This window comes from Arvicanthis niloticus, chromosome 4 (genome assembly GCF_011762505.2).
Source record: "Arvicanthis niloticus isolate mArvNil1 chromosome 4, mArvNil1.pat.X, whole genome shotgun sequence".
NCBI lineage: Eukaryota > Metazoa > Chordata > Mammalia > Rodentia > Muridae > Arvicanthis > Arvicanthis niloticus.
Genome location: NC_047661.1, coordinates 129555900 through 129571410, shown reverse-complemented (window position 1 = coordinate 129571410; position 15511 = coordinate 129555900). Strand labels below are relative to the sequence as shown.

General features: G+C 40.5%; 1 protein-coding gene across 1 annotated transcript in view; it reads left to right on the top strand.

Moving 5' to 3' along the window:
- Msh4 (mutS homolog 4) overlaps positions 1-15511 on the top strand; it is a 47168-nt gene that overhangs the window by 10700 nt on the left and 20957 nt on the right. Inside the window, exons 5-9 of the mRNA XM_034500684.2 lie at positions 6482-6597; positions 7862-8035; positions 9678-9850; positions 12420-12487; positions 14606-14680. Of these exons, the coding sequence (XP_034356575.1) occupies positions 6482-6597; positions 7862-8035; positions 9678-9850; positions 12420-12487; positions 14606-14680 (606 nt within the window). The remainder of the gene's footprint in view (positions 1-6481; positions 6598-7861; positions 8036-9677; positions 9851-12419; positions 12488-14605; positions 14681-15511) is intronic.

Sequence of the window (15511 nt, the reverse complement as noted above, 5' to 3'; positions counted from 1 at the left end):
CCAGCCTGTAATAGTGGACCTGTATGGGTTTCATTTGAATAGTATCTCGTACAAAAGCCATCAGTTTGTTGAACCTTATTAACCCAAGAGACAAGAGACTTAGCAATGCCTAAACAGTCAGTATAAAAGCAACACTCTTTTTTAAGGGTAACACATAACTCCCTCTATCAGAGGAGTAAAAAGTGTAAGCCTCTTCTATTCTGTTTATAAATGTCTTATATCAGAATCTAAATCTATATAAATACAAAACTGATCATAGCTTTGATCTAAAGAAAACTAAGGAAATCCCTGTTCCTGCTCTAGTCAATCTCAAACCCAAAAAACAACTATAGTAACTGTGGTAGTGGGTTTTCTCCTAATCTAAATTCCCACTAAATCTAAAACAATCTAGTTCCCCACTAAATCATAAGTCAGGGAATCAAGAGTCCAATAGAGCCACCCTGGAGATATGGGTGGTGATGTCTTCTTCAGCACTGATAACTTCCCAAGTCAGGTTTACTCGTTGATCTGTTCCAATTTGAAGGCAATTGTGAAGCATCTTTATGTTTCCTGTGAAGAAAAAATACGCTTCTCAGGGGGTTTCTCCTCCCTGGATTTGTTATTGTTGTCTATTTGTTTAATCAGTCTCTCTGGCAGCCAACGAGCAGCATCTGCAGTTTGGGAATATATGCAAACAGAACCTCTTCCCCAGATAAGCACTGGGTCTGGCCCATTCCAGGTTCCAGTTAATGGATCTTTCCAGAGGACTGTTGCAAAAATTTTTTTTTGTATCAGGATGCCAGAATCTATCTGCAGCAGATTTTCCTTCAGAATCCAAATTTAAAAAATTTAAAATGAAGAGTGCATGATGAAGGATATTTCTGGGGGATCCCTTGGTAGGGTACCATTCCCCCTTTTTAATTTTTTCAAATTGACATTTAATGGTTTGGTGTGCCCTTTCTACCATACCTTGGCCCTGTGGATTATATGGAATACCCGTTTTATGTAGTATTCCCAATCTTTCACAAAATTGGTGGAAACTGGAGCTTGTATAACCTGGGCCATTGTCAGTTTTTATCTGTTTAGGCACACCCAATACAGCGATTGTAGCAAGCATATGAGCAATCACATGCTTGCTTGCTTCTCCAGTTTGTAATGTTGCATAGATGAAACCACTGTATGTGTCTACACATACATGTATATATTTTTGCTTGCCAAATTCATTATAATGAGTAACATCCATTTGCCAGATACTGTTTGGTATCAGTCCCTTTGGATTTACACCCAAATGAGGAACTGGTAAAAGTTTAACACATGATTGACATTGTTTGACAATTTGTCTAGCTTGTTCTCTGGTAATTTTAAACATAACTCTTAAGGTTTTAGAATTAAGGTGATGTAACTCATGAGCCTTTATGGCCTGATCCAAATTAGATTTTTGATCTGATAAAGTCACTGCAGCTATTCGAGTAGCTAGGTCTGCCTTGGTATTTCCTTCAGAGAGAGGACCTGGTAGCCCAGTGTGGGCTCTCAGGTGTCCTATAAAGAATTTACACTTTCTCCTCAAAATTAATTGTTGGCACTGTAAAAACAAATCAGCTGCTTCTGAGGAATGCTTTATCTGTGCAGCAGTTTCTAGCAGAGGGATAGACTGAGCTATGTATGAGCTATCTGTATAAATGTTAATGGGTTGATTTGGAAATGCTTGAAACACAGCAATAACAGCATGTAATTCAACCAATTGAGCTGACACAGATGATGTAGCAAAGGAGATTACTTGATCTTTAAAGGCATAAGCAGCTGTTCCTGATGAGGAACCATCAGTGAAAACTAGCAATGCTTCCTTGATAGGTTCATGTGCAGTACGAGATGGAAAAACAAATTCATGATGATTACAAAACTGAACCAATTTATCTGGTGGATAATGATTATCTATCTGACCAGCAAATGAGGCACATGCAATAGGCCAGACTTCAGAATTCTGCATAAGCCAATCAACCTGATGCCTTGTATAAGGTTGTACTATGACATCAGGATCTTTTCCAAAATATTTTTGACTGTTATCTCTGCCTAACATAATCATATCTGCTACAGCTGCATAGTATGGATTAAGAACTTTCTTGGGGGATGAGGGAAGATGAACCCATAATATGGGTGCAGTTTGCCAAAAAACTGCAGTAGGAGTCAGTTTAGTGTTAAAAATAAGAAAATATAAAGGCTTAGAATAATTAATATGAGTTACAAATTGGGATGAAATAGCATTCTCTACCTTCTGTAAGGCTTTTCTACCCTCCTCTGTTAGAGCCCTGCCAGATTTAGGGTCAGGATCTCCCTTGAGAATATCAAACAGAGGCTTCAATTCTCCTGTTGTAAGTTTCAAATATGGTCTTAGCCAATTAATGTCTCCCAGTAGTTTTTGAAAATCATTAAGTGTCTTAAGGGAATCAGTCCTCAGTGTGGCTTTACTATTAATAATACATGGACCATTAATCTGAAATCCTAAATAGGTATATGGGTCTTGTAATTGCACCTTTTCTGGTGCTATTTGTAACCCTGCAGTCTGTAAAGCTGTTCTAAGATCATCAAAGCACTGGAGTACCTGTTTTCCATCTTTTCCAGCTATCAAAATATCATCCATGAAATGAATCATGTAAATTTGCTTCCACATAGTTCTAACACCCTCTATGGCAGAAGCCACAAACTTTTGGCACAAGGTAGGACTGTTAGCCATACCCTGAGGCAATACCTTCCATTGATATCTTTTCATAGGTTCTCTAAAGTTTATAGAGGGAATACTGAAAGCAAAACGTTTTCTATCATTAGGATGTAAGGGGATAGTAAAAAAACAGTCTTTTAAATCTATAACTATTTTAAAATAACCTAAAGGTATGGCCACCGGTGTGGGCAGCCCAGGTTGTAAGGCTCCCATTTTAATCATGGTTGCATTAACAGCCCTCAAGTCTTGCAACAATCTCCACTTTCCTGATTTTTTCTTAATGACAAATATTGGGGTGTTCCAGGGAGAGTTACTCTCTTCCAAATGCCCTGCCTGTAATTGCTCCTGCACTAGCAACTGGGCAGCTTGTAATTTTTCTGTGGTTAGGGACCACTGATCCACCTAGATGGGCGAGTCCCCTTTCCAGGTGATGGGATCCGCACAACGTCCTAGGGGTGCAGCTGAATCAGTAGCCCCCATCAAAAATACCCCAAGCCTCTTCTTTCATTGTTACCATAAACTTCAGTAGGATGAATAATTTCATCTTCACCTTTTCCTAATCCTTTGTCTGGGGAAAGCTCAGAGTTTACCATTTGAGCCATGATTACTTCATTAGGGCTGCACATAATCAATCCCAACTGGGATAACAGATCTCTGCCCCAGAGATTAATGGGAAGGCCTGAGATGACATAGGGTTGTATATTTCCTGTATTTCCTTCTTTATCTTTCCACGTTAGCACCTTAGAGCTTTGTAGTGGATTTTGACTTTGGCCAATACCCCTTAAATTGGTTAAGGTTGGGGTCAGAGGCCAGGTAGCAGGCCAATCACTTTGTTTTAGGATAGTCACATCAGCTCCTGTGTCAACCAAGCCTTGGAATGCCTTTCCATCTAGCCAGATTGTCATCATAGGTTTTTGTTTAACTATAGGCTGTACCCAGTATGCATCAGAGGAACCAAAACCTTGATCCCCTCTTTTAAGATTCTTATATTTGTGATTAGTAGGGTACAATGGAAGTAACAATAGTTGAGCTATCCTCCTTCCTGTAGGAATGGTGACTATGTTCTGAATTGCCTGCGCCATTACCTTAATCTCACCCTGATAATCATTATCTATAACTCCAGGAAAAATTTGTAATCCCTGCATAGTAGTACTGCTTCTTCCCACTATCAGGCCAAACACATTTGGATAGAGTGGTCCAAACACTCCAGTGGGTAAAGCCTGAGGTCCCATTTCTGGGGTTAATACTGTGTGGGTGGCAGAACTGAGGTCCAGTCCTGCGCTTCCTGGTGTTGCTCGACTAAGTTCAGAAAGGGATTGGTATTTGCTGGTAGGACACTGACTGCTCCATAAGCCTGTTTTGGCTTGTGTCGGTTCGGGGCCTGGAGCTGGCCCCTGTTCCCGTTTCCCTGATCATAGAAAAGGGTGTTACCTTGTGCGTCTCTTTTAGACATACAATGACTAGCCCAATGCCTTCCACGTTTGCAACGTGGGCAGAGCCCAGGCTGTTTTCTGGGCTGTCTGTGGATTAACTCATTTTCTACTTTGCAATCTCTTGCAAAGTGTCCAGGCTTACCATATTTAAAACATGCCTTTCTGTCTTTATTTGCCAAAAAATCTCTTACAGATTTTCCTTGCATAGCAGCTGCCATAGCTAAGCCCTGTTGATAAGAGGGACCTATGTCAGAACAGAGTCTGATATATCCCGTAAGGTCTGTCTTTTTCCTATAAGGTCTAATGGCCGCTTGGCAGGCAGGATTAGCATTTTCATATGCAAGTTGTTTCACATAATCTACACCTGCCTCTGCATTGCCAAAAATCCTCCCTGCTGTTGTCATTAATTGATGAACAAAGTCAGAAAATTGTTCATCAGGCCCTTGCCTGACTGCTGTTAAAGATGCACCAGGGTCTCCCTTTACCGGGAGTTTACGCCAAGCCTTCATGGCTGCATTTTGAATTTGAGCATATAAACCTGGGTCATATTGCATCTGGTTATCACTAGAAGCAAATTGCCCTTCTCCTACTAAGGCATCAAAGGACCAACCATTGCCTGCCTGAATGTTTCTCCTAGCTGTCTCTTTACAATTCTCATGATACTCTGATTTCCAAATAAGATAGTCTCCACCACTAAGAACTGCCCTCACTAACATATTCCAATCACTAGGAGTTAGCCACTCCTCTGCAACAGATTCTAAAATTGCAAGAGTAAAGGGAGCAGTGGCACCATATTGAGATACTGCATTTTTTAATTCTTTAATAATTTGAAAATTAAACCCTGTGTGATGTCTCCAAGCAACCCCTTGAGCGTCTCTGGTCTCTGATACAGGGAAAGCCTTAGCGTCTCCCTCCTCTGGCTGATCTGTAGCTGAACTAAAGCTAGAGGATAGGGGCTGCCTTTGGACACCAGGTTGAGGAACATGAAAATCCGGGGGATTTTCGCAGTTAGTCTCTTGAGACCTCTTCCCTGTCCTTAATTTCTGTAACTGGTTACTTAAGCCCTGATACTCTTTTTCTAACTCTATCAGTTGTTAAGAGTAGAAATTTTGTCCTGTAACTCCTTTTTAGGATCTACAACCATTGTCTCCATTGGGGGAGCACTTGGAGGTAGAGGCACATAGGGAAAGGGCATTTCAGCGTCATAAGATTTAACTTCCTCTTCCTCTCGGTCAGCACAATCTGGCTCTGACAAATTGTCATCAACCTTTGGTTGTATTTTGGATTCTAACTTACGCTTCTTTTTATTTTGAACCAAAATGACAGCATTCAAGAACAAAAGCAGAAAATTAACACATGTGAGCAGCAAACAAAACCAAAACAGAGAGTTGAATTCAAGCTGACAAATTTCTTGTCCCATTTTCATTACCTTTCTCGAAACAAACCAAAACAGAGAGTTGGATTCAGGTTGACTAATTTCTTGTCCCATTTTTCTTACCTTTCTCAATGCGGCAGATTCCTGCGGCAACCAACAGATCCTTCTTCCGTAAAGTCCCTCACTGGGTCTCTCGTTCCCGCTGCCTCTCGTTAAGCGCCAAACTGTCGCGAACCCCCCACGCTTGGGCACCAAACTGTTACGCTTACTGGAGCCCGATGTTGGACGCCAAACTGTTGCAGCCCGTACTGCCCGTTCCGGTCCGAGGGTCAGGGTCTAGCGAGAGAGAGAGTGGGGATAAAGGGGAAGAGACGCGAAGAATGGAGACAAGACAGAGATTCTGATCAAGTCTCGTTTATTGAAGGGAATTCTGAGCTATTTATAGGCTTTTGCCACATGCCTTGTAGGCGCGTGGATACCACGTGCCTTGCAGGTGTTGATATGACGTAAGCCTTACAGGCGTCTATAGCGTGGACAGCACGTGCACCGCAATGCCTTGCAGGCGTGGATAGCACATGCGCCTTATAAGCATGTATGGCGTAGATAGCACGTGGACAGCACGTGAACTGCATGCCTTGCAGGCGTGACTACCACGTGCGCCTTGCAGCTGGGGCCAGTAAACAGCAACACAAAATATGTGGGATATCAGAGTGTGCTTCAGCTGTTGTAGGCTATTGAAAACCAAATCTTTCGTCAGGGTATATGGTTCCAGATGGCTGCAAAGTTGATCTAGCCGCTTTCTGCTAAAGTCGGCTCCCAACAAGCTGTTATCCTACTTTGAACTCATGAAAATCCTCCTGCCTCAGCTTCTCTAGTGTTGGGATTGTAGTTATGATCCACTAGGCTTAGACAAGCGATCAGTATTGAACGATAGCATGTCATTTAATGATTTATTTTAAAATTTAAATCTCTTTTCAGAACGTTAATTTCACTACAGTCCAAAGGAAATACTTCAATGAAACAAAGGGCTTAGAGTACATTGAACAGTTGTGCATCGCTGAGTTCAGCTCTGTCCTAATGGAGGTGCAGTCCAGGTGAGTTACAGCTGTTCCAGTGCTGCTTCCCCAGGAGCCCTTCTCTTTGTTCTTTGTATTACTATGTCTAGGACAGTACCTGTCTCAGAATGCACATCCAGGTATTACTGACATACAAGAGTTACTGAAACTTATGGACAAGGTGTGCATTTCTGATTTAAGTTAGATTTTCTCCAAATGAATTCTAATTTATTGCTATGATAGTTGCTTCCCATTTACTTCATAGTGAAAAGTCTTGATTGACTACAGGATGCTAGAAATGTGAGTCCCAGAAAAGAGACATAGTTGGCCAGGCCAGGAATCATGGTTGTAATCTTAGCACTCTAGGGGATTAAAGCAGGAGGATTGCTACAAGTTTGAGGCCAGTTAGAGCTATGTACTAAGTTACTGGCTAGTCAGGCCTATAAAGTGGGAATGTCTTAAGGAAAGAACTGCTACTGTTCTCCTTCCTCTTCTTCCTCCTCCTCTTCCTCCTCCTCCTCCTCCTCTTCTTCTTCCTCCTCCTCTTCTTCCTCTTTCTTCTCCTCTTTCCCCTCCTCTTCTTCTTCCTCCTCCTCTTCTTCCTCTTTCTTCTCCTCTTTCCCCTCCTCTTCTTCTTCCTCCTCCTCTTCTTCCTTCTCCTTTTCTTCCTCTTTTTCCTTTTCCTCCCCCTTCTCCTTTCTTCTTTCTTCTCTTCTTCTTCTTCCTGTTCTTTCTCCTGCTCCTTTCCCTCCTTCTTCTTCTCTTTTCTTTCTCCTCCTCACCCCCCAACCCCTGCCTTCTTCCACCTCACTATGTACCCAGTGAGGATGGCCTAGAACTGGCTGTGTAGACCAGATTGGCCCCTGTCTCCCACATGCTGAGGTTAAAGGCATGCACTACCCTCCCTTGCTGAATGTTGTCTTCTAATAAGCAGGGTGTTAGAGTATGCTGTCCTGAAAGTGACAGACTTCAAAGGCTGTCTCTTAGAGCTGAGGATGGTGGCTCCCATCTGCAATCTCAGCACTTGGAAGGATGATGCTCATGGTTGTGGTGGACGCCAGGCAGCTCTAGACTAGACTGCTTTAAAAACAAAGGAAAAGTATCCATTGTTAAAGCAATCTAATATTATTTACTTAGTTTTCAAAATTGGCGTTCTCAATGTTTTTTTTTCCTTTTGGATTTAAGAACTACTCTCTGAATGTTTTGAATTTTCCTGATATTCAGGTGAATTAAATGTCTGTTTCTACAGCAGCAGCTGTTTATTTATCCTAAGTTTACACCGTTGTACTGTGGTCGCTCACAGGTATTACTGCCTTGCAGCTGCTGCAGCCTTATTAAAATATGTTGAATTCATTCAAAATTCAGTATATGCACCCAAATCCCTGAAGATTTATTTCCAAGGTAGTGAGCAGACGGCCATGATAGATTCATCATCGGCCCAAAACCTGGAGTTGTTAGTTAATAACCAGGACTACAGGTAAGACAACCTGACATTTTCTTACTAAATTTCATGTTGTCAACTTCTGGGATTAGTTGCTTGAAAGTTCTTTAAATTATTGGTGGAGAAACAGTAAATAAACATTTAAATCATCACCATGTTGTTACTGAACTCAGATTTTTCACAAAACCAGGTTTTCAAAAGAATTGTATTAACTAACCAACAAAAAACAAAACTTCAGTTGCCAAGATTAGGTGAAGGACCACAAGCAAAAGAGATAACAGATCCCCTGTGAGAGCTGAGTCCTAGGCAGGCTGACGAGCTGGTTAGGCTGAACTGTTGCATGTGCACAGGCCAGGCCTGATGACACGTCCGTCTGTCTATCTGTCACCTTGGACTATCTTTAGTCTGTGACAGCCCATCCACACCCACTTCTGGGCTGTACTTAATACCCTCTGACAAACAGAAAAAACATTTTGCAGTGAACTAACAAAACTGTATTTTTCTACCAACCAAAAGTCCCAGAGTCATCAAACAGCATCTGAGGCCTGTAGATGAAATTTCTCTGCTTTGCTGTTGTCACTATTTAATGGTCTACTAGTGTATTACAAAGTGCCCCAATTTAGGACCTTCTTTGTTTTTTTTACAATAAAAATTTTATAAAACCTTGTCCATTTCACATGGAATTTGGGTTAACCTAAATCTGCATTCCTGGGCCATGGTTACTTATATTTGGCTTTAGAGTAAACCATGTCTTATCTACTATGAGATCAGAGTCAAAGTTGAGTTTTTGTGTGGACACCATTAAACTCAAAGACAACTAGAAAGGTGGGATACAGACACAGTTAGCTGCTACTTGTCACTACTAGCATATCCACCGAAATTGCTCTACAGTTGATTTTGTGATGCCCTCCTTGTATTATAAGAACATAGAAAGCCAATGACCAACTCTGGTAATTATTTAAAATCTTCTGTTTTATAATGATTTAATTGTGTGTGAGTGCGTGTATGCTCGCACACATTCTATAACATGTATGTAGAAGTCAGGACAATTTGCAAGAGTTGGTTTTCTCCTTTTTCCATGTGGTTTGCAGGGATCAAACTCATGTCACCAGTCTTGGTGGCAGGTACTGTCACTCGCTGAGTCATCACATCAGACCAAGATTATTTTTCATATGACGAACATGATTATATATCTCTCCTTACACTCTGTTTTGTCCTTAGTCATAACCAGTAGATTGATAAAAATTATTGGCCACCAGCCACTGACTTGTAAAGCTCATGGACATAGGAACCATGTCTGCCTTGTGTGCTCAGGCTTAGCATAGGAGATGCTGTTGATCCTTGTGAGTCACACACTCACAGGGATCTAACATCAGCACTTAGGAGCTGTGCTTAGAAGGATCTTGAGTTCAAGATCATGCTGAGGTATGAAACAAGTTCAAGGATGGCCTGTACTATAGGAGACCCTGACTAAAATAGTCAACCAAACATAAACAAAAAACCAAAGTGTATCTTTTAGGCCTTAACTCAGACTTACTGAATTAGGATCCCCATGTGATTTGTCTGTGTAATAAAGTTTGTGCATCATTGATGTAGATTATAGATAATTTCATTTCAGTTAAAAGGAAAAGGATTTTTTTTTTCTCCTTAACGAGATTCTCACCTTGTCTTTTGGAAGGAGCAACCACACTCTCTTTGGTGTTTTAAATTACACCAAGACTGCAGGAGGGAGCCGGAGGCTGCGATCCAACATACTGGAGCCACTGGTTGACGTGGAGACCATCAGCATGAGGCTGGACTGTGTTCAGGAGCTGCTTCAGGACGAGGAGCTCTTCTTTGGACTCCAGTCAGGTGAGCATATTTGATTATTTACTTACTTAGAGTCTCAATGTAGCCCAGGCTAGTCTTGAAACTCAGACCTTACTGCCGGAGTCTCCCAAGTACTAGGATTATAGAATGTTCCTGCCTCAACTAATTTTAAATTAAAATTCTGTCAGTTTATTTAAGGTTTTTGTTTAAGTTTCTGAAAGGTCTGTCATTGAAGGTGCAAATTCTTGAAAGGCTTTTTGTTTTTAATCTTTAAAATGTGTATGTCAGTACACTGTGTGTCTGGTGCCTGCCAAGGCCAGAAGAGGGTGCTGGAGTTACAGGTAGTCATGAGCTGCTATGCGGGTGCTCAGGTCTTCTGGAAGAGAGGCCAATGCTTTTAACCACCAAGCATTCTCTCCAGCCTTCAGAAGAGGACACTTTTAACCTCTAGCCTTTTCTTTACTGCCCACAGCAATAGCCTGTTAGCTGTTATCTAGGATTAGTGTAAATCCCAAGTGCCAGAATTGGAAGTTGTTTCACTGTGAAGTGGGCCAAGCTCTAGCTTTTAAATGTTATAAACTTCCTGCACTAAATGCAGTATGTACACCACTTTTCATTTCCTTCTGTTTACCTAGAAGCAGTACTCTGTGCCTGTCTGCTGCTAGTTCCTTCATCTGGCTGCATCTCTGTCCAACTGGCTAATCTCCTGAGTTGGTCTTTGTGTGTTTGTGGGCTTTTTCCATGGGGACTTGAATTCTCCTTAGATATCACCTTCTCTGGCTCTCTCCATAGTTTTCCTCCTGTTTTTAACTGTGGAAGGTCACTGTCCTTTCTTCAGCACATCACAGTCTGCTGTCACTTTGTTTTTGGTCTCACAAGTGCACTGAGATGCGTGTGTCAAAGGCACCATTTCAGGTGTTGCTTAGCTCTCCGAGCCTCTTGGATCCCTCTTACATTGCTGTGTGCTTTTGCTTTCGCTGTCATACTTAGGCTGTCCGAAGAGGCTGCTTTTGGGTAAGTAGAGCCCTTTAATGGTGTGTGAAAGCCCAGCTTTCTCACACTGGACTACTGTGACTACACTCCAGAACTCCTTTGCAGGATCAGTCAAGCCCTTTACAGGATTTTTCCTGAAATTCCCTGTCCCCTCCCCTTCCTCTCCCCTCCTTTTTCCCCTCCCCTCTACCATACCCTTCCCCTCTTCCCTTCTTTCCTTTCTTAAAGGTGTATTTTTATTTATGTGTAAGTGTGTGGCAGCAAGAATTTATGTGCACCACGTGCATGTAGGTGCCCTCAGAGCCCAGAGGCATTATATCCCTTGGAACGGCTGTTATAGCTCTCTCCCTGCTCAGTGAGACAGGATCTGCTATATAATCCAGACTGGCTTCCAGTTTGCAAGTCTGCAGAGTATTATGGTCAAGTGTGTGCCACCACATTCAGCTAAAAGTATATTCTTGTCACTTTCCTTTCCTGTCATTGTCCCATCCTTCTCGGTGTGTCTTTGGTGCACATCCTTGCACATGAAGTCACTTCCACATCAATCTTCAGACTCTAACATTGCCACTATCAAACTTGCTGTTAAGTTCCCAGCCCAGAACTTGAAGTTGTGTGTTTGTGTATGTGTGTATAGTATGCATGTTTGTGTGTGTGTATATATATGTATATATATGTATACATACATACAAATACATGTATAATATACATGTATACATATATATACATATATTTGTGTGTGTGTATATATATATATATATATATATGTCACATATGTGTCACATATGTGCTCATACACATGTGTGCATGGGTGTGAAAGCCAGAGATTGACTGCAGGGAGTTTCCTCAATTGCTCTCAGGCTTCTTTATTAAGGCAGAGAAGTGAGTTCTTTGAGAGGGACAAATCTAGGCTCTTAGTGGGCTTAACTGAGGACCTAGTGTCCCAGAAACTTAACAGTTTCCAAAACCACCTCAAGCTATTGGCTTCAGGATTTATTACTTCTCAACCAAGAAGAGTAAGGAAACAGACAGGGAGTAAGTAGACAAACATGTTTACTAAGGAAATGTAAGAACTCTCAAAAGTGTGAGATTCCAAGGGAAGGGAGGAATACTGCTGTGCTATACTGTGCTGACCAGTGGGTTCTATGTAGATTATGGCAGGGACTGGAGGAAGACTGGCTGAGGTCTTTACTATTGGGACTATTCTTGGGGGTGGGGGGAGCACATTGAGAGCTAAATAAATTACACACCCACAGGCCTTAATGTATGTTCCCCTTGCCAAATGGGAAGTTACTTGTTCATTTAGAGTATGGGGTTATGTTGCTACTCAGGTAACACAGGACCATAGTCAGCTAAGTTCATGATCCGTCATCAGCCTGAAGCAGGCTAGCTGTGATCAGCCAAGACTTAACTTTGTCTCCTTTGGGGAGGTGGCTATCAAAAGATAGTCGCTTTCTTGACCTCTGATTATATAGGATGTAAACAATTGGCTGGGATTTGGCTTGGCCTAAGTCACCACTGACTTCCCTGTGGCATATGTTGACTGTGCGCCAGTGAATAACCCCAGAATATCCTTGCTTTGCTTGGTCTGTGAAGTTCAAATGCTCACTTTCTGTTGCAGTCATATCAAGATTCCTGGATACGGAGCAGCTGCTTTCTGTTTTAGTTCAAATCCCAAAGCAAGACACGGTATGTGTTACAGGTACCATGTGCTATGATGTTGTCTTTATGAAACACAGCTTGTCTTGATGGACAGTGCTGTGAAAATATGAAAATGTCCTGGGTAAGTGTATCTCACTGATGCCCAGAAGAGTTTTATGCCTTAGGTAAGAAGCATCTTGGGTACTTGAAGAATTAATATATTTAAGCTAATCAAATATTTACTTAAATACATAATTTATATACTTTTCAATAAATTTATAACCTATACTATTTTCCTATATATAAAAACTTATATTAATTAGTTCTAAAGTTTATATATTGTTTTCTGTCTGTTGTATTTTCTTTGTTTTGTTTTGTTTTTTGAAACAGGGATCTCTGTAGTCTTGGCTGTCCTGGAACTTACTTTGTAGAACAGTCTAGATCCACCTGCCTCTGCCTCCTATGTGCTGAAGTTAAAGGCATACAACTATCAGGTCCAGCTATATTGTTCTTAAAAGCAATCATCAAGTGACTTTTGATTAGTTTTCAAATATGCTTAATCTTTAAAAATGAAACCTCTCTGGATAATTTTAAAATTTAAGTAGCCCTTATAGATAAAGGGCATAATTACAGATATAGCACATAATAGATTGTTTACATTTTTCCTTTCAGGGTGACCTGAAGGAAATCTAATTACATACATGTGTATTTGTGCATATACACTTGAAAAGGAGCTGTGTACATTTCTAAAACTTGAGTATCTGATGCATATTTGGGGGAGTTTCTCTGTGCTTTAGAGAGTAGAGTCCTTTAGTAATAGAAGCATCATGAGGTAGGAAATGCCTGCTGCTGACAGGCACGATATAGCTGGGAGCCTCTAAATGAGAGAAGCCTTTATAATCCAGTCTGTACAAGTGATGGTGGAAGAGAATCGGCGAGCTCCATAGCAGGGCTGTGGAATTATCCGTCCTTAGTGTCTGGTAGCATGTGTGTGAAGTTTCATTCTTCCTTGCCTGTTACAGAGCTTTCATGTTACAGAGGATGGCCATCAGTCCTATACTCTGTAGAAAACTTGAATAAAATAGATGGGATGTTATTCCAATGGAATGAACTTTGTTAAGTTGAGCCTCTCAGAGACTTTGTAAACTTACTGGCACGTAGTTGCTTACAGTGCCCCTGTATCTCCTGTGTCTGTGGAGTCTCCAGTAGTGTACTCTCATATGAGATGGATCCACAGTTGTGCTGTTGCCATTTATAGAAAGGTTCTTATGCACTTTGACTTATGAACTTGACTATAAGTCAAACTGTTCTGTTCTGGGATCCATTTATAGACTCTTGCTCTACTACCTATAGCTTGACCCTTAGTGATAATGATGTTTTTTCCTGCTTCATTTTATTTATTTTGATCTTCTGTTTAGTGTCAGGAATCCATTGTAAGAGAATGTGAGATTACATCTTTAGGGACTAAAAACATTCATGATGTTTCTTGCACACTATATCTTCTGTTCACAATCTAGGTCTTTGTAATGAAAATCCAAGTGAGGGCATCTGAGAAAGCAGCAGCTTCACAGAAAGTTGAGGGCATAAGTGTGACATCTTAAATCTGTTTCTTGTTGGTGTTAAATTCACTCATGCTGTCGCTCAGCTCTAGAGAGTATAGTTTAATTTCTATAAAATTTATTTATATCATTTAGGTGCTATATTCTGAAAAGCTATTATTAATTTGAGACACTAAAATTGTTAAAATTGTTTTGCTTGCCCAACAGGAACCAATGGGGAAAGTCTTTCTAAGTTATCTGAGCGACTGAGATTCAGCCTGTTTACCAGAAGCTTCATATCTTATTTTAGTTAATGTCAGTCTCCTGCTGCTGCTGAGTATCTGTACTGCTCTTATGTTTCCTTGACATTACAGTTTAAACTGCACCAAAGATGCTGCAATAGAATAAAACTTAGTACAATTATGTGAACTCTCATCAAAATTTCAGGAGACCAGCGTATTGGGTTTATAGTTATGGTCAGTAATTTCTAACCACCATCTGGGTTAGCATCCCAGCTTGGCTGATGTATACATCTATGGGATATTATTAATAGAAGTTGACTGGCCAAGAGGAAACCCATCATTGAATTGAAACTTAGGGTGTTTACATTTGTCTTTTATCTGGACAGGTTAATGCAGCTGAATCAAAGATAACAAATTTGATCTATCTGAAGCATACATTGGAACTTGTGGATCCTTTAAAGGTAGTTCACATATGTGTTGCACAAAACATATAAAGTATTATTTTTAGATATTTTCTTTTTTTTTGTTTTGTTTTGTTTTTTTGTTTTGTTTTGTTTTTCGAGACAGGGTTTCTCTGTGTAGCCCTGGCTGTCCTAGAACTCACTCTGTAGACCAGGCTGGCCTCGAACTCAGAAATCCGCCTGCCTCTGCCTCCCAAGTGCTGGGATTAAAGGCGTGCGCCACCACCGCCCGGCAGATATTTTCTTTAGAAAAAGGTAAACTTGGAGAAGTGGTAAGAGTGTGTTTTCTCGCTCTACATATATAGAACAGGCATACATAAATACATGTTGTCCTTAGTATTAACTCTTACTGACCCACTTAAAATAAGTTATAGTATCTAAATACTAATCATGTCTTGTCTATGGGCAAGGATGTCCTACATAACCTCAATATATTTATCAAATTCAGAATAGTTAATGTAATACTATTATCTATATCCCACATTCATTTTAGTTGTTTAATGTTAGTAGCTTTCTTTGTAGTTTTCTAAAAAGATTTCACCCATAACTATTCATTAATGTCTTTAAACTCAATTTTAACACTTTTTAAAAACATTTTTTGTTTATTAAAAAATTATACAATATAGTTTCATCATATTTTTCCCTTCTCAGTTCTTCTCGGATCTCCCTACATAATGTTCTTTTTCTCTTTCTCTAAGAAAAACAAACAAAAGTGGAATATTGGAAATTTAAGAAACTGCTATTGGGCTGGCAAGACAAGATGGCTCAGTGGGTTAAATACTTGTTGTCAAGCCTGACCACATGAATATGATTTCTAAGACCTATATCATA